At 38.8% G+C, this 20,011-nt stretch overlaps 1 protein-coding gene across 1 annotated transcript; it reads right to left on the bottom strand.

The window, feature by feature from the left end:
- Positions 1-2,183: 2,183 nt before the first annotated feature.
- On the bottom strand, positions 2,184-17,200 carry LOC124119194 (microtubule-associated proteins 1A/1B light chain 3C-like). The gene is made up of 4 exons (XM_046481632.2): positions 17,027-17,200; positions 6,560-6,615; positions 5,045-5,151; positions 2,184-3,864 (listed from the first exon to the last, which is right to left on the bottom strand). The coding sequence occupies exons 1-4, from the start codon at positions 17,079-17,081 to the stop codon at positions 3,684-3,686; spliced, it is 399 nt and encodes a 132-aa protein (XP_046337588.1). The 5' UTR covers positions 17,082-17,200; the 3' UTR covers positions 2,184-3,683.
- Positions 17,201-20,011: the final 2,811 nt, after the last annotated feature.

The following is a 20,011-nucleotide window of genomic DNA, read 5'->3' as shown; positions in this document are numbered from 1 at the left end:
CATAAATGGAACCTTTGGTTTATAAATGTTGCATATTGAATGGACTTACTATTTACAATAATGTCCAATATCATTCAGTATGTCAAACTGCTTGAGATAAGGGAAACAATTTGTAAGAAACATCAGTTGCATGTTGATTATTGCCGCAGTCAGCAATATTCCAGCTATGACAGCAGCGTGTAAATATTCAAATCTGGGCTAGATAACCAGTGACTGATATTATGAGCAACGTTCCACACTATTGGGGTATGTTGACATGCAACAGGCAAAGTTACTGACTTTAACCACCCCATCAATTTAGTCACCTCTTACAACAAACATAGGTAATGGGGATCTATTCTAACTGTAGGCTGATTATGATAAGGATACGACTCCTACATTAGGTACATTTATTGATTACTGTTTGTGGAAATATTCTCCAACTGTTAATGATATAATTAATTTCATCAAATTGCACCAATGTTAATGAAAGACAAGTGTAATACTTACAAAATAAACCATGGATAATTGTGTTTTTTTGTATCTGTTTTGAAAATAACTTTGATTCGGTGCAGCTCTTGTAAAAAACATCACTCCAGACTCCATAATACCTGCACACACAATTTTATGATTTAATGGACTAAATTCACCCAAACAGTTCCTTGTCAGTAGCCATAAAAGTCACTTAATATTTTTTTCAATTTAATGCCTCTTCAGCGGCTTTGTAGCTGCTTATTTGAAGCATGTTAAATGATGGAATGACAGACAGGCTCTAGAGAAACATTCCCATGACACGAGATTAGCATGGGCCCTGAGCCAGTCTATCAACCTTGATATCAGCAACACAAAATGGCCTTTCAGAGGCGTAGGGTTAAAGTAACAAGAGTGTCGAGGATCCAAATGGGTACTAGAAAGAATCCTTTGTACTATGTAGCCTTTCGGGGGTCTTATTTTAATAAGATATTATAAATGAAGTATTGTACATATCTGGCAAAAAGGTTAGTAAATAAAGCAGATAAAAAACATTATTTTGCATTTGCACAATGTATAGCATGCTCAAGGTGGCACAAACATTCAAAATGTCTGAAAAATAATAATTCTGGTGCTGAGCATGCTGAGTGAGTAACTGACCTTGAGATGCCCGTGTTATCACCACCAGACAAATATTGCCATGTTTACTAGGGCTTGCTTACGACACATATCACTTGACGTTATTTACCACATGCTTCAACACAAGATAAACAAAGTCATCAAACCCTACCCAATGGACACTAGACAAAATATAACTTCAATGATGTCCACATACTTAGATATACTACTAAAAAAAAGTTAAGCACCACTCAATTCTTTCATATTACTATAGTTTATCTGTTGTGCGATAACAGATTAACTATGGTAATAGTTCATTTCCATTGTTGTATCAGATTAACATTATTCATATGACAGAATCGGGTGGTCCTTAACTTTGCTTTCAGTCTCATTAAAATCAGATCTTAGTTCTCGCTACCGCTAAACAAAGATCTGAGGGCATCCCATTACGGGTCACGTCAGAACAACCTTTCATCTGACCAATCAGAGCATCGCTTACCAGATTGTAAAAGTGACAGTCGGAATGAGATTTCTAATCATGCAACCTCGGAAACTTTAACTCCGAACGATGGTTACGGGTTTAACGACTGAATCCATACAATCTAGACCATCTATTAGCCATTCCAGAATGTTCTTTTGTTCAGGTTTCAATTTTTTATCGAGAATTTGTCAAAATATGTTTTGAAGCGTAGTCGCCGATTTGAAATTAGTGTCGTAAAGCACAAGAAAGCTTCCTTCTGATTGGTCATTCCATTGGTCGGTTAAAGTTCGCGCAAGGGCGGTCTGACGTGACCCGTAATGGGATGTCCTCAGATCTTTGTTTAGCGGTAGCGAGAACTAAGATCTGATTTTAATGAGATTGCTTTGCTTAAGAAGTATACATTGGGAATCTTTTGAGCTTGACAATAAATTATGTACTTCAGAGTATAGATTAAACCAAACAATCACTTACTGGTAACTCCTCTTGAATGTGAAATAACCAATACAAACATTAACCCCAACCCACGGAATAGCAAAACACTTGCCATGCACACATACATTGTTCAGTAACAAGGCAATTCAGATCAACTTAACCTCCTCACAAAATATGCAATAGGCCTTTTTATACCACTTTGGATCTTTCATCAAGGAACTCCAATATCACATTTTCTACCACAGCAATAATGAAAATATAAACTCCCCTTTAGGAATACAGTGGGTTGTTTGTCAAAATACACATGAAAACAAGAAGAAACTAAAGATCGATACTTCATCCCATTTATCCAACCCTGGATTTCCTGGTGTATATACAAATATAACCATCCCTGACACCAGCATAACGTGGCTAGTCCCTCACAATCCACATCCACACGTTCTGGTAAAACTGTCTGCAAAGGGAGGTAACTCACTTAACTGTTCTCATACAAGCTACATAATTATTGCGCAGGTGTTGGACTCAGGACAGATGAAGTAGGGTAAAGAGCTTTGGTTTCACGAGACTGGTGAATACATATTGCGTATTCGGACTTAAGTCTGTGGCAAATGTCAATACCAAAATGAAATGATAAACTACCCAATTCCTGTTATTATTGTTATAACTAATGTTATGACTGTGTAGAGGTATTTCACCAAGATAATGGGACCCATAACGTGGAAGAGGATTTGATGCTTAGTGTTATTATTACTGCATTGAATTATACCTCTGAAAATGAGTTTGAAAAATCCCAATTTTTGACAAAATAATGATTATTCCCCAATTTGCCTGCGAAGAGCGCTGAGATTGAACTCCTACATAAATCCTGACATCAGTTCAGTAGTGTATTACTATAGCATAATGGCTGCATCTACAGCGATACAGGCACTTAAGTCACAAGGCCCCAGACAGCTACCCAAAACATCACATTCATAGATTATTGCAAAGATTTCTACATTAAATTATACACATACATTTTTTTATATTTTTGCAACACTTCCTAATATTATTTCAAGCTTCCAAACAAACACAAATAATTGAAAAACAACATTTTGGTCCCTCTTCTTGCCCAAGTATTCCTAAATACAACTAGGAGACATCTTGGCTCAACTTGAGGTGATGAATAGAGCACATTGATATCTTAACTTAAGTGCTGTTATTCAGCACTCTGAAACAGAAACTTTAGACCGACTTGTATTAAGAGTAACAGCTGACTCTAAGTTATAAGTACATTAACATTATCTGTAATAGCACTTCATGCATTTTCAAAGTTTACAACATGTGCAGGTGCTAATGGTGCAGATCTTATCTACATAGATAACGTGCTTATATTGCCTTAAACCTGGTCCTATGTACATACACGTAAAACATCTCACAAAACAGACAGAACAGAAGATGATGTTGGTCATTGAATGATGAGATCAATACGGGAATAGAGGGACTGCATTGAAATACGACCATGTGATAACAAATATGGAAGAGAGAGAGTCAGATAATACAACAGTTTCACCATCAGAAAGACCTCTATCACAGAAAGTCTACAGCTGATAGGCTATACAGTTTTGTTTCCACTGCAGACTTTGTAACATGAAACCTGTTTGTTCCTCACAATTTCCAGCACTTATGATTTTAGTCAAGAGTTATCTCCCTGTTGTGTGAAGAGTTATCTCCCTGTTTTCAATGGCCCCCCAAACATTTCCTGGGAGGCGTAAGTCATGTAGAGGAAACCATCTTCGTCCTTTTCGTCGCGGTAGATCTCTGCCATTGTGGATGACATGCTGGAAATGCTTTTGTTGTTGATGATCAGATAAAATGCTTGGTTTGCGTTCAAGGACATCCTGTTCCTGAAGACAAGAAACATTTTTAAATATTGAGTGAGTGAGTGAGTGAGTGAGTATGATTTTACGACGCTTTTAGCAATATTCCAGCAATATCACGGCGGGGTACACCAGAAAAGGGCTTCACACATTGTACCCATGTTAAATATTGACCGGAGATATACTGCTGCAGCAGGTCCAAGGCAGGGGACAAGGGCTTCACAAGTATGAATAGACTTGAACATAGGTCCTACATGCATGTACACTAAACTCTAGGCTATCCCACAACAGCTCAAAAGAATCAAAACACACTTACCACTAAAATTCTATATTAAACTAACATGACCATGACAAACCAAAACCAAATCAAAGATGGAACTTCAGACAAATTTTAAGCAGCTAAAATGGTCCATCGCGAAATAACTGACATAATCAAAATGTAATGATTTCCATCTTTTCGTGTAATCGTATCATGTAAGTCAAACAAGTTACCATTGATGTAATTTGATTAGCTGTCTTAGGTCACATGCTTGAATTCGACCAATCACGATCCTTATAGCAGATTACGGCAAAAAAGCATCATTAGAAACCAATTTCTATCCAATAAAAACGAATGTTACAACTACGAAAATACCCCTGGCGAGGATATATGTGTCAGCTTACAGTGTTATTAAAAACAAACTTGATAAGTTTTAAATCAATTATAAAAATAACTATCATATGTATCATATGTATCATGTGTATAAGTAGTAGGATTGGACCTTTCAAATGGTGTATGACATGCAATAGCAAAGATGTACCACAAGCTGATATTTTCCTTGATAAATGTAGGCTTCATCCATCACTGTGATTATAATCTGGGTCAATACAGTAATAAATGATTACCATACATTACCACAAATTCACACAAACCTTATACAACATTCTACCTTAAGTTTACAGGTAAGTACACTGATATTTTGACTGATATTTTGACTAAACTTGATATTTCTCTCTCAACCAGCCAAGATTTCACCTCAAGTGAAAATAGGAGTTTTGTTACTGATCATTGCAGGGTGCATTTTCTCTAAATACTCTTAACTCCCAAATTGGATGTGTGTATGATACATATGAGTGGAAAATAAACAAGGACATAAGGTCTCCATTCACAGGAATACTTCAGGCATGTTAGCCATAAACAGCACAGAGAGGACTAACGTCAACCTACCTGATGATGGTGACGAACTGTGACATGGTGAGCTCCTGTGGTACGAGGAACTTGGTCTTGTCCAGCACGGGCAGCTGGTTCTCCTTGTGGTACCTCTCCACGATCACCTGCAGTAGATACACCCCTGTCATAAACACCAATAGCTGACACCGACCTTACCTCTCCATAATCATCTGCAGTAGATACACCCCTGTCATAAACACCATTAGATGACCTTGACCTTACCTCTCTATGATCACCTGCAGTAGATACACCCCTGTCATAAACACCAATAACTGACACTGACCTTACCTCTATACAATCACCTGTAGTAGATACACCCGTCATAAACACCAATAGCTGACACTGACCTTACCTCTCCACGATCACCTGCAGTAGATACACCCCTGTTATAAACACCATTAGATGACCTTGACCTTACCTCTCTATGATCACCTGCAGTAGATACACCCCTGTCATAAACACCAATAGCTGACCTTGACGTTACCTCTCCATAATCACCTGCAGTAGATACACCCCTGTCATAAACACCAATAGCTGACACCGACCTTACCACTCCAATATCTACTGGAGACATATCTGTCATAAACACCAATAGCTGACACCGACCTCTCAAATATCTACCTGAGACATATCTGTCACAAACACCAATAGCTGACACTGACCTTTCCTCTCCAATATCTACTGGAGACATATCTGTCACAAACACCAATAGCTGACACCGACCCTACCTCTACAATATCTACTGGAGACATATCTGTCACAAATACTAATAGCTGACACTGACCTTACCTCTCCAATATCTACTGGAGACATATCTGTCATAACACCAATAGCTGACACTGACCTCTCCAATATCTACTGGAGACATATCTGTCACAAACACCAATAGCTGACACTGACCTTACCTCTCCAATATCTACTGGAGACATATCTGTCATAACACCAATAGCTGACACTGACCTCTCCAATATCTACTGGAGACATATCTGTCACAAACACCAATAGCTGACACTGACCTTACCTCTCCAATATCTACTGGAGACATATCTGTCATAACACCAATAGCTGACACTGACCTCTCCAATACCTACTTGGGACATATCTGTCACAAACACCAATAGCTGACACTGACCTTACCTCTCCAATATCTACTGGAGACATATCTGTCATAACCCTAATAGCTGACACTGACCTCTCCAATACCTACTTGGGACATATCTGTCACAAACACCAATAGCTGACACTGACCTTACCTCTCCAATATCTACTGGAGACATATCTGTCATAACACCAATAGCTGACACTGACCTCTCCAATACCTACTTGGGACATATCTGTCATAAACACCAATAGATGACACTGGTCTTAAGGACCTGCATCCTAATCAAACAATTTCATCATCATTTGCCAGAGTTTGCATATAATGACCTCAAAATGTAGACATTCACACATATCGTGATGGCCCCGGATGATGTTACAATGGTGATGAGTTAGTATTGCCAGGCAACTTACAGGTATCTTGGTGGGGAACTTGAGTCGGATCCCTTCCACCTCTTCCTTTCTGGTGGCTGCAAAGTGAAACACACCAGTGTATAACAGTGATATATATACATCAGAAAATGTATTACGGCTATGGAATAACATTAAACAGGTCACATATACCACGGCACAGAGTTGTTTATCAACCTTAGCCAAAGCTATTTATGACCATCATGTCAACAGTACACAAGCGCACTTCTCAATATGATGAAAGTCGGGACCTCACATTCCTAAACACTTAGTTCAGGGCAAGCTGGGAAATCAGACACTGTTTTCTTAAATTCATTAGTTTCTGTCAAATGGTCAAGTAATAATGTTTATAATTGCCCACAATGTTTACTGAAACATTCATTATCTTAATAAACGATGGGTGCATGTTGACAAATGCTGGCATCAAGCACCACAACAGTTAGAAGATTAATCTGAAGCTGAACAGGTACTCAACCTTTCAATTAGGCTCACTCTTCACTAAAAGCCTCTTTCCACAGAAACATGGCTAATGTTAACTTATCACTCATGTTTTCCAGGTAGTTCATCCTATCTACAGTGCTGTTGGAAATGATGCATTATCAGTCAGTAGTGCATGCAGTCCTGATGCACTTACATTTCCCCACAGCATCCCTGACACAACGTCCCTGACACAACGTCCCTGACACAACGTCCCTGACACAGCGTCCCTGACACAACGTCCCTGACACAACGTCCCTGACACAACATCCCTGACACAACGTCCCTTACACAACATCCCTGATCCTGCCTCGACAAGGGCAGAAAGTAGACCAGGCAGGGTCAGGAGTGTCAGCATGACTAGTATTCTGCTACCCGACCTCAGCTAAACCCAGACAAGCCCTGGCCACTTATACCGGTATAACTGACAAAAGGGAGCACTTATTTAAACCCTACACAATGAGTTAAATGTGTTTCCAGCAATCGAGCAGTAGTGAACAAACGTTGATATAAAAACGTTTTTGGTAACAGTTTAATACTAGGCAATTAAATACCCCTTCTACACTACTGTATTCTGTAAGTATGTGTATCCCACAAGAAACGATGGAGCGTCATGTAAATGTTCGGTCTTACATGGGAGCACTTACATTACTTACCATGCTTACAGATTGGTCTGGAATTTAGCCAGAAGGTGCTTAATACAGCAATTACGGTAGGTCACATGAGATCACGAGAGACAGACATCGGGGATATAAAGTCATCACATTGTGTACAGACAGGGCATTTTAATTATTAAATGACCTTATCATCAATATATTTAACCTTTTCACCATGCTTATGAACATGATAAATATGAAAGGAGACATTAACGTGTGATTAATCACACACTAAATCCAGTAATGCTGTGTGGTGCATACTGATTAGTCAGGACGTATCACACTGTGTATGAGTGAGTGAGTTTGGGAGAGTGTGGGTGGGTGAGTGAGTGAGTGAGTATGGTTTTACGCCACTTTTAGCAATATTCCGGCAATATCACGCCGGGGGGACACCAGAAATGGGCTTCACACATTGTACCCATGTTGGGAATCGAACCCGGGTCTTCGGCGTGACGAGCGAACGCTTTAACCACTGGGCTACCCGACCGCCCCTCTAAACCAGAACCCCCATGGAGTGCTTCAATTACTGACTACTAACAGACTGACAACAACATATATCATGTGCAGATTCCATATTGGGTTAAGATATCCAACAAAAGTCACAAGCTATTATCAGAATACTATACACAATACCATATACAACACTATCGATATTCTATTGTCAGTGATCTCTAACATCTGGCGCTACTTCCTGACTATATTGTACGGCACTGAGGTTGTTTTTCCTGCCTTTGTTATTCTAATATTGACCATGATTGACTCTAGAATACATTACTTTCAGCATTTCAACTTTATCCAACCATGCAGTAATAGATGATACATGTCGCAGCTGGACTGTCAGTATCGTCAGTGTGACTCTCGGACATTCAATGATATCTATGTCGGTGAGAAATTGGGGTGTACCGTGACGATGACATGATGAGCTTTGAGGCAGCTAGCCATGTGTGATCAGTGCATGCAAACCAATAATTGGTGATTGGAAAGAGTGAGTGAGTAAGTATGGTTTAACGCTGCTTTTAGCAATATTCCAGCAATATCACACCGGGGGACACCAGAAATGGGCTTCACACATTGTACCCATGTTGGGAATCAAACCTGGGTCTTCGGCATGACGAGCGAACGCTTCAACCACTAGACTACCGACCACCCCAGTGATTGGAAAGAACCTTTGTGCTTACTAGGGGGCACGGGTGGCCCAGTCGTCTAGGGCGCCGCGATTCGCTGTGCAGAGTTGCGTCCCTTGCGTTTCTAGGTTTGTCAGCACCATACCCGTGCTCGTGGGTTTCGCCGAAGGGGTAAACGTCTGAGACCTGCATCACTTCAGGCTTTCCTCCCACATTAAGCTGACACGCCGCGATATAACTGGAATACTGTTAAAAGCGGCGTTAATCCCAACTCACTCACTCACTCCCTCAGTGCTTACTATGCACTATATTAACCTAAAGAAACTCAGATTCCAGCTAGGAGAAATGACAAAGTAAACAGTTCAACCACTGCAGAGGTTTAGATAAGCCTTTGGTTACTTGGGTATTTTACTCAGGGGTATGGTTTTAATTGCGTATCCACAGTTTTTAGTGGCTATTCAAAATTTATTTACTCACCTGTTTCTTCACATTTGAGTATTTCAAATTAAAACCTGTTTCATAACAATCCCTGTAAATCATTTAAAACTATGTGAATAGTAGTATACCAATCTGCGTCTGCTTGTGGCTCCCTCTCTGGGAAGCCATTTTTGTTTGCAAAACTAAGCATTGTAAGAAAGGCGGGTTGTTTTTTTATTAAATCGCTATTGCCAGTGCTATTGTTTAATTACCAATCAGCGACTGTTTAAGATACAACATGTACATTGACTAGGCATGATGTGCTTTTCAATTGGCATCTATCAGTATGATTGTCGCACAAGGTTTTTCCGAATTTAACTGTCAATAAGTGAATTTGGCGATCAGCTGATACACAATCGTTTTATCTATTATTTGTAATATATGCATAATTATTATTTCAATAGTGTATTTATAGTTTTTGCTGTGTATTTGATATGCTAGGATTTGATTTTTCTGCATTTTTCAGTTTATTTAACGGGTATTTTACGCAAACACCCAGCTTATCTCGAGGTCTGATAACTGAATAGCTGATGATCAGTGTTCTGCCTAGAAGCTGAACAAGTGGGGACAGGGACCCAATGGAGTCATTTTCAAAAGTTATGGGGCCACTCTCTGAGAGATCATATTAAAACTTCAAACCCGATATGCAGGTTATTCATGCAGGATCACTGTCCACTAGTAATGTTAGCGATACACAAAATGTGTTTCCTTAATATTACTTGTGGTCAGCAATTATCAGACACCTGGGTCATTTGAAGCAGAAAAATCTTTGGCATTATCGGAAGGCAGTTTAGGCTGAGTTGAAAATGAAAAGAAATTTAAAATTGATCTATCTCTGAACCTTATCGGATTCTCTGCTCCTGGATTTTGCTGTTTAATCATGGTTTATTAGGTATTGAAAAGAACCAATTAAAAAACGTCCATTGCATGTCCATATGACTTCTATATTTGCAAAAATGTGTAAGAGTGATTCTGATTAGACCATTTGTGACTTTACGCAAATGAAAGGCACTGATAGTAAAGTGAGACACACAACGGAAATCAGGGCGTTTACATTCAATAATATAAACAGCTGTCCAGGTGCTGTAAAATATTTTTGACATGTTTTTCGACATGAAAAGCACCTGATGTCCCACTGAGCCAAAATATAATGCACCAATCAAGAAATGCAGGAATCCCGCAAGGTAGCTTCCTCGGCAGAACACCACATGGTTAAGGTCAAACTGACACATATGTTCACAGATGAACTAACCCCAAATTTTTAAGAACGTGCAAAAATTGCTGTTCAAATAAAAATAAACGTCAAACACCTTAACATAATTTGAGTGTACTTTTGTTGAAAAGACTATCACAAGCACATACCTTGATCTGGTTTACCAGAAACATCCTAAATCCAAAGCAAGTAAATTATGATAAGCATGGTAGACTAATTATTAGTTTCTTGTTTTATTTGTTGAAATATTTTATTAGCTCGGGGCAAAAGAAAAGATAAATAGATGTCAGGGTTGACACCAGTCAGTTTGAGCATGTTGAGGACTTGATGTTAATTTCTAGTAAATAAACAGCTTCATAAACTTCATGCCATCTTATAAAAACATTTATTACATATCATGCACAAGCAGAATCAATACAATGTAATATTCTAATGATCCCTTGTCAACTGATGTTACATACCGTATTCGACGTAATAAGCGCTCAGGGCGCTCTCAAAATTAGAAAGAGGGGGCTCTTATTAGAATATTATTTTGGTGAGAAAAAAACAGAGTTGAAAGATAAATTTCATGGTTATGCTGACAGCCTGAAATGTTAATGTACGACAGATATATTTTTCCAGAATTGTATTGCTCATAATTAAGGGTGCATACAGCACACGAGTGCGTATTATACGCGAATAAATTAGTCTTGTGTACATTGATAAATCGGAAGGGGTGCTAATTGGGATTGTTCACCAGCCAATATATCAGAAAATGTCACCGTGGGCGCTTATTAGAGCGGGGCGCTTATTACGTCGAATACAATATCACATGCTTATTGACCCATCTGAACTGAAGCTACAAGTTAATCAACATCATGAGGATGACAATGATCCCATTTCATTGTCAAGGGCAAACTTTATCACTGACAATGTAATCTAATCACAAACAAGTCCATGGTCTATGCTGATGTAGTTCAATGTCAGATAAGATACACACTTTCCCAGCCCTCCTCTCACTGACAAGACAATGTCAGAAGCATGCCATCAAATGCTAAAGTGAGTGACTGAATATGGTTTCACGCCGCTTTTAGCAATAGTGAGTGAGTGTGTTCACTTTCACACCGCCTTGACCACAGGACCACTGAAGGGCCTTTCTACAGTAAACAATGCTAAACACTGCTGAAAGAATATATACGTGAGTGAGTAAGTTGGGCTTTATGCGGCTTTAAACAGTATTCCAGTAATATCACGGCATGGCAGCTTAAAGTGGGAGGAAAGTTGAAAGTGATGCATATCCCAGACTTTTACCACAATGGGCAAACAACCATCAGGTGGGAATGGTACTGACAAACCTAGTAACATAATCAGGGCAACTCGGGATTCGAACCAACAATCAAAGGTTTCTGGCATGCCCAAGAACAGCAAATCTGCACAGCGAATTGCAGCACCCCTGCTTATCTATTGATGCCTGCTGCTAACAAACATATACTGCACAACATTTGACAAGTATGATAAGGCTGCTTAAAAATTAACATATTTGATTAAACCTCATTTCAGTGCTTTTGCCTAAAATGGAGCCTTGGTCAATCTGTTGATCTCCTAATCGACCCATGTAAACGATACATATTTGTGAAACTTGAACCATCATTTTCCAAAATAAAAAATAAAATATCCAAATATTTATAATAAGGAACACTCCAACATTCCCACCAAATAGTGTAAGCATGTACTGGACACCTGCCTGTCTGATAATGACATACATGTGTACATACCGTACAATGCTCAACATTCATCAGTCTACAAAAGGTCATAACAAATATATTTGAAACGTACACAGCACCATCACTGATGATGCTCCCTCTTAATATTCTCACAGACTGCCCCCGTGGTCTAGTGGACAGAAAGTTTGGTGGTACAATCACCAGACGCATCATACTACAAGACTGTACTTGTTGTTACCCTGACTGGCACCCGGCATTAAGGGAATAAAACAAGGACTGGTCAGCTAGGAGTCGGTACACTGTGTCTGACATACACACACACATGCATGCAAATGTAAGTCAATAATCTTTAACACAAAGTTAAACTTATCATAATGTTAACATACATGGATAATCATGATAAAAAGTCATTATCAGAAGTGACAAAATCTAATACTTAATTACCAAGATTATTAAATGAATAAAATTATGTTTTTCAAAACAGTAAACAGACACTACCACTAGACAATGCTAGATCAAGTAACTTGGGCTGGAACGGGTAACTCGGGTACTTGGGTCGGGTGGGTACTTAGTCATGTTAGTAGGACTACCCGGACCCGTGGTTACTCACGTGATATATTGTTTATTGACAAAAATATTATCTAAAACTCTATGGTTACACTACAAATCAGTATTGTTCGCATTTCTTTCTGACTGTGCACCCATTCCTTCTGACCTTTACAGGTTTGAATAAAGATAAAACTTCAGTTGACTTCAGTGTCAGATCAGATCGTTTTATACGTGTAACTAAATACATTTTCCAGGGCTACAGTCAAACTATTCCCAATCGGACTTTTTTACACCCAAGTCTTGAGACATATAGCGGGTATCCGGGTAGGGTCGGGTGATAGCGTGGTGGGTACCCGGGTGGTAAATTTGGACTCGTCCCAGCCCTACAAGTAACCATTTAATAACTGAGAAGTGCTAGACTTGCTCCAGTATAAATCCTGTAAATATGTTGTGACAGCCCTACAAGTAACCATTTAATAACTGAGAAGTGCTAGACTTGCTCCAGTATAGATCCTGTAAATATGTTGTGACAGCCCTACAAGTAACCATTCAATAACTGAGAAGTGCTAGACTTGCTCCAGTATAAATCCTGTAAATATGTTGTGACAGCCCTACAAGTAACCATTTAATAACTGAGACGTGCTAGACTTGCTCCAGTATAGATCCTGTAAATATGTTGTGACAGCCCTACAAGTAACCATTTAATAACTGAGACGTGCTAGACTTGCTCCAGTATAGATCCTGTAAATATGTTGTGACAGCCCTACAAGTAACCATTTAATAACTGAGACGTGCTAGACTTGCTCCAGTATAGATCCTGTAAATATGTTGTGACAGCCCTACAAGTAACCATTTAATAACTGAGAAGTGCTAGACTTGCTCCAGTATAGATCCTGTAAATATGTTGTGACAGCCCTACAAGTAACCATTTAATAACTGAGAAGTGCTAGACTTGCTCTAGTATAGATCCTGTAAATATGTTGTGACAGCCCTACAAGTAACCATTTAATAACTGAGAAGTGCTAGACTTGCTCCAGTATAGATCCTGTAAATATGTTGTGACAGCCCTACAAGTAACCATTTAATAACTGAGAAGTGCTAGACTTGCTCCAGTATAGATCCTGTAATGGGACACTGACGGTAAACATCATCAGGTCATACATTTCCTAATCTGAATGTGACCAGAGTGGTTAAGTGTGTCACACCTGTCCTGACTCCCTGATGATGTATGCTGTACACCATGTGGCTCACCGTCATCATCACATACACCAGCTGCTTGCCCATGGGGAGATGGATGTCAACATTCATTCATTCATTCATGACATTTTGTATCAGACAATCATTATGGGAAACACAATGTGTTTGCTCACTCAGGCTAGGGATCACATCACTTTGTCTTATAATCAATGATGATAATGTACCTGCCAGTGCCACTACCTAGTCATTGTGGAGAATACCATATGCCTTCGTTATTATGCAAATTATTGACAATATGTTCCATAGCAGTGATTAGACAGGACCAATGTCATTAGTTCTTTTACAGACCTAGTAACCTACTATCTAGTAACCTTATACCTCAAGATGTATCGTTACATTGACATTTTGTAAATATTTTTTTCCATCCTCACTGCAGAGATTTTACTTGAAGCAATGGAACAGCTTTTTTTCTTAAAAAATAATTAATCTCAAAATGGTAGTATTGTATTCAACACAAAACATATGGCACAATGCAGTAGTTAATTCAGTCATTGATTTTTCATTATTTCAATTTTGGTGTTAAAGTAACAATAAGCAAGATGTAGTGCCTTTTCAATGCATCTTCCACTGAATGAATATTTTATTACACTTACAGCCATTTGTATATGTTTTTGTTTTTTTGTTTAACGCCTCACTCAGCAACATTCCAGCTATTTGCCATTTGCATATGTAAACATGGTACACTTCTGCATGTTCTAGTCCTCCCGTTAAATTTAACAGATTTCTGCATATTCAACTCTTAACATACCTTACTGGATCACTGAAAGAGAGATATTTATTAGGGTTATTATGGTCACGGACTAAAAGTGGCAGTTACAAATTGTTTGCTTTAAGGTTTTGAACAGATTTCAACAGGTCCTTGGAAAAATATATTTATTCTGAGGTAACTTACTTGAGATGGGGATTGGTTAGTAATATTAAATGGCTTTTCAATGGATATTATGCATTTTCAAGGCTTTTACAAGACCATATTTCAATTCAAGTGGTTTTCAAGCAGGTATTGATTTACAAATCCTGCTTATTCAACAAGACATATCAAATTATCACATTACCCAGATCTAACCCACCGTGACTCTGTTAAATCAGTTCTTTGCTTATCACTACATAAACAAATAGCTAATCCAAATCAATCAATACCTTGTAAGTGCCAGGATGTTACAAAAGAAAGTATGTCTGTTCCTTCCATGAAATGATCTGTTGATATATGCATAAAAATGGGACATTCCTCGAGCATGCTTTCCAGATCAAGATTTTTTCACTTTTGGCTTTATCAGTTTATTGTGTGTCTAACATTAACATGATTCAAGTATCATCATCAGTGTTATCATTATCATCAGAGCTACAGATAAGCTGCGGATTTGCGTAAAATACCCCCCAAAACTATTCAAAACCCAATTACTTTCAATTAACTTGCGTACAGAAACGCATGCATTAAATTAAAAACTCAATTGTTTGAAAACAGTAAGCGTAAATACCCAATGAAGCTTTTTCAACATGCGTACAACGGAGCTAATTTACTTTCCGAGTCAAGCCTATATCTAAAATCGTTATGTACATCTAAAACATTATTTCCTTTTTTATTAAATCTCAAAATGTTTACTAATTTTTGGAGAAAAAAACCCAATAAAGTGATGAATAGATGAGTGAAAAATTATTGGTTACCCAATGAAAAAAGTAAAAACCCAATTAGAATAGAAACCTTCAAGTAAAAACTCAATTGCTCAAAATGTTATCTGGAGCCCTGTATAATTATTATCATTGTGAAAAATCAGTTACAGCCACATCATGATTTCATGACCTGTATATGCGTAAACTGTTGAAGGTATCCATATCAGACAATGTGTCATGTATGTCTTGTTATATCTGGTCTTGTTTGTGGAACTTTGATCAGGTAAGCAGATATTGACAAGCTGTCAGTCATTCACACTATCAATCTTTCATTGCGAACATAATTCCGTCTACACGCAGGTAGGTGGTCTTTGGTAGGGTCAGCGCCAAGTTCGTCATGAGGTCACTGTTCTTACTTTATGCATGACTCGGACCACCATCGGCTCATACAACAGCCTAGACATCAAGTTAATGGGGAATCTAACCAATGCTAACAACTCAGACTAATTGGGCAGGAGACTAAATACGCACAGCATGCTAACTGACATAGCTAATCTAAGAGAAAGTAGGACAAATCACTCATGGTCATACTATTTATCATACGTCTTTGTTGAGCCAAATGATAGGGTCTGTGCGTATGTATCATATACAGCAGCTTTAACTAATTAAATTGAGACTTGCACTCTTCACAAGTTTAAAATAAAAAACATTAATTTTTGGACAATGTAGTTTAATGTAACAATAACTTGTATCTTAATCTTGTATTCTAAACTTAAACATGTTAAAGGCATGAAATGTTTCAATTTCAGCGAGTGTACAATGTCTGGACCAAGACGCAACTTGAACCAACCACGGAGGCGGACATACAGACGATACAAATAACAAAATCAATGTCATCTCACCATGCTCACTGGGTTATACACTACAGTAAAAAATAAAAAAATAAAAAATGTGATCCAAACTATGTAGATTTATTACTAACATTATAAAGAAATTGATATTTAATGTAGATCTATCATTCTCTGCGACTTACACAGATTGCTCAACACTGGAAAAGTGAAAACATTTGATTTTATAAGATTTAATTCATACATTCTTAAATAGATCTATGATGGGGAAATGATCTAGATCACGAGATATAGTTTACAAAGTAATTTAGATTAAACCTACAGTCAGTGACATGGTGGGTTTTTTAAATAATATAAACAATACAGAAAGACAACTTTATATTATTAAGTATAATTTAACTGTCATTTTGTTTCAATCGAGCCTAATAAGAGTTTACAAAGGACCAAATAGGGTGAAAAAAAATCACATCTTTCGTGGCATTGAGCTGTCAACAGCCTTGACAGTGGGACCCAAGTTGTAAACAGGTGCTAGGTCACTCTCGGGATATTTGAACTTACCGAAGCTTTTCCGTTGTTTAAAAGTCCTCCCCACTGATTCTGGTGGTGTAGGCATTGTTGCAACTTAATCTAACTTAATGACAACCGAAATAAATGGTCTTGAACTTGTTCCGTCAGCCAACTCAGAGTCAGATGTTTTGATGCAAGAATCACTTCTGACGTCACGTTCCCCGTGCTGATTGGACGACTAAGGGACGTTATTCTCATGAGTGTACATCCGTGACATCCACTAAAAATATACTGTTTTGTGACTTAATCAATACACTAAGTAATATTTTAACTGTTTGAAAACATTTTTAGCATTGAGTTAACTGGATATAATGTTTTTATGTTGATTTGAACATTAGTTTAACCACGCAATAAACACATTTGCAGGTCGGAAATAACAAAATAATGATTTTAGAATAGTTGCCGCATCAAGTTCAGTGACATTTCTCAGAAAGATTTATTTTGAATAGTTGCGCGAATGTTTTGGTATGTCAGCATCACAGTGCTTGGTCATATAACTGAATATCAAGCACATGAGCAATGTCAGATGACATATGACGTCACTGATCAAATTTCAAATGTGATGAACTTGTCTCGTTAGAAAGTCTTAGTGATCAAGTATTAATGTTTTTAATTATCTATTCGATTATATTAACGAGGCATCATTCAAACGTATCGCTGGCTGTAATTACGAAATGTTTATAAATCTTGATCAAAATTCAGGACTCGCGTTAGACATTGTCTCTGTATTTGTGCTTGTATGCTTGGTCAATTTGTAAACACGTTTTCATTTTAGCGTTTAGCAGTTGAAGACGTTTTAGTACTCAAACCTCCAACTTACATCTGTCTATTTGTTGTCTTTTTTCATCTTGGAGTAGGGTAAGATAATTGTTTCCGGATTCATTTCGGATATAACTTTTTCATGCATGAGAAATTATTACTCTGAGAATATTTCCTCTACATCGCGACTTCACCTGTGAAGATCCGGGGTAGAATAGGTCTTCAGCAACCCATGCTTGCCGTAAAAGGCGACTATGCTTGCCGTAAGAGGCGACTAACGGGATCGGGTGGTCAGGTTCGCTGACTTTGTTGAAGCATGTTATGATCCCAATTGCGTGGATCGATGCTTATGATATCAATCACTGGATTGTCTGGTCAAGACTCGATTATTTACAGACCGCCGTCATATAGCTGGAATATTGCTGAGTGCGGGGTAAAACAACAAACCAAACAAAACAAAAACTCTCCACTGCAACGCGTGACACATTTGTTACTCTCACTGTAGGGGCGTCAGTGAATGAACTTGAAGGACGAGAATTAACTGTCACATCTACATAGAGTTTATGCAGGAAAGCTATCGTTTGTTTTACATCTATGAGGTAGCACGCTAGTGTACAATAGCTATATACTATAAAGGATATCACCGATCTATCTGCATGTTTTGCTGTTTTTTAGATCAAACATACGAGGACTTTGTGCAGAGACTGAAAGATGCTGAGTCCAAGAGGCAATGCCGGTATGCAGTGTTTGATGTCAAGTTCTACCAGAACGTCATGCCGCAGCCCGCCAGGCGGTCATGAACGGGATTCCCGTCTAACTAGCCAGAACGCCTTGTATAGAGTAAGGGTAGGTATAGGCTTGAGCTCGGTACCTCGCATACCGGTCGTGCAGTGTTGTGAAATATCCCATGATATTGCCTGTCGGGAATTATCGCCTATTTATCACATCACTCAGTCGCAGTATGTTGGCACTAGACTTAGGATGGGTTAACTGATAATCATAAATGAATATACGTTTGTACACAAGTTCCTTCGGGGAAGCGGTTTGACTGTGACGTAGTTACTTCAATCTGATTGCATGGGTTCTCATCAACTCGGGACCCGTGAAGAACGGGGGTAGAATTGGTCTTCAGCAACACATGCTTGTCGTAAAAGGCGACTATGCTTGTCGTAAGAGGCGACTAACGGGATCGGGTGGTCAGGCTCTCTGACTTGGTTGATGCATGTCATCGATCCCAATCACTGGATTGTCAGGTCCAGATTCGAATATTTACAGACCGCCGTCATATAGCTGGAATATTGCTGAGAGCGGCGTTAAACAACAAACCAACCAACCAGCATCACGACTTCGGTCTGAAATCTCAGCTATACATTGGACACGCTCCTTGGGCGGTGTGGTTGTCGAGTAGCTTGTCATGCCGAAGACTCCGATTCACCACCCATTCTAGGCGTCTCCTGTCATGAGAGCTGGAATATTGCTAAATGCGGTGTAAAACGATACTCACTTACTCAACCATTTTTCACCTCGGTGTTAATCTCACTTAGTCATACACCAGATTCATATGGTTCAAGTGTCGCTCACCATGGAGTTCACTCACTCACACGAGAAAGATTCCCTTACCTCGTTCCTTTAATGGTCCGCCTCCGTGGTTTAGTGGATAAAGTGTTCGCGAAGAGAGCGGAAGGGCGCTGTTTGATCCCCGGTCACTTTATAGCAAAAGACCTTAAAAGATGGAACTTGTTGTTACCCTGCCTGGCGCTCGGCATGGACTGGTCGGCTCGGAGTCAGGATACTGTGTTTGGGTGGGATGTTTATCTTATTAACCGCGGCATGGCATCTTCGTGGGCTGGCACTGTAAGACCGGCATAAATCCGGACTAGTAAATGCACGCACGCACGCACACACACACACACACACACACACACACACACACACACACACACACACACAAAATAATAATAATAAATGCTAAATAAGTGCAACAATCTTGAACGCGGCGTTAAACCTCACCACCGTTTCTTATTCCTGGAGATAAACGATAACAATCATTTCAGATTGACAGTTTGCTGATCTGACAAATATTTTACAACCGCTTCTAGAAATCTGTCCTCATATACACCAATTGGCGTGTCGTCGTTCGTGTATCCTGATGCAGAGAACAGCCATTATTTTGTAAAATAACAGCTATGTACTGAAATTCAATTAAATATTTTTGAA

The sequence above is a fragment of the Haliotis rufescens genome, unplaced genomic scaffold, assembly GCF_023055435.1.
Source record: "Haliotis rufescens isolate VD_foot unplaced genomic scaffold, xgHalRufe1.0.p SCAF_73, whole genome shotgun sequence".
Lineage (NCBI taxonomy): Eukaryota > Metazoa > Mollusca > Gastropoda > Lepetellida > Haliotidae > Haliotis > Haliotis rufescens.
This window is presented reverse-complemented; position numbering and strand designations above follow the sequence as displayed.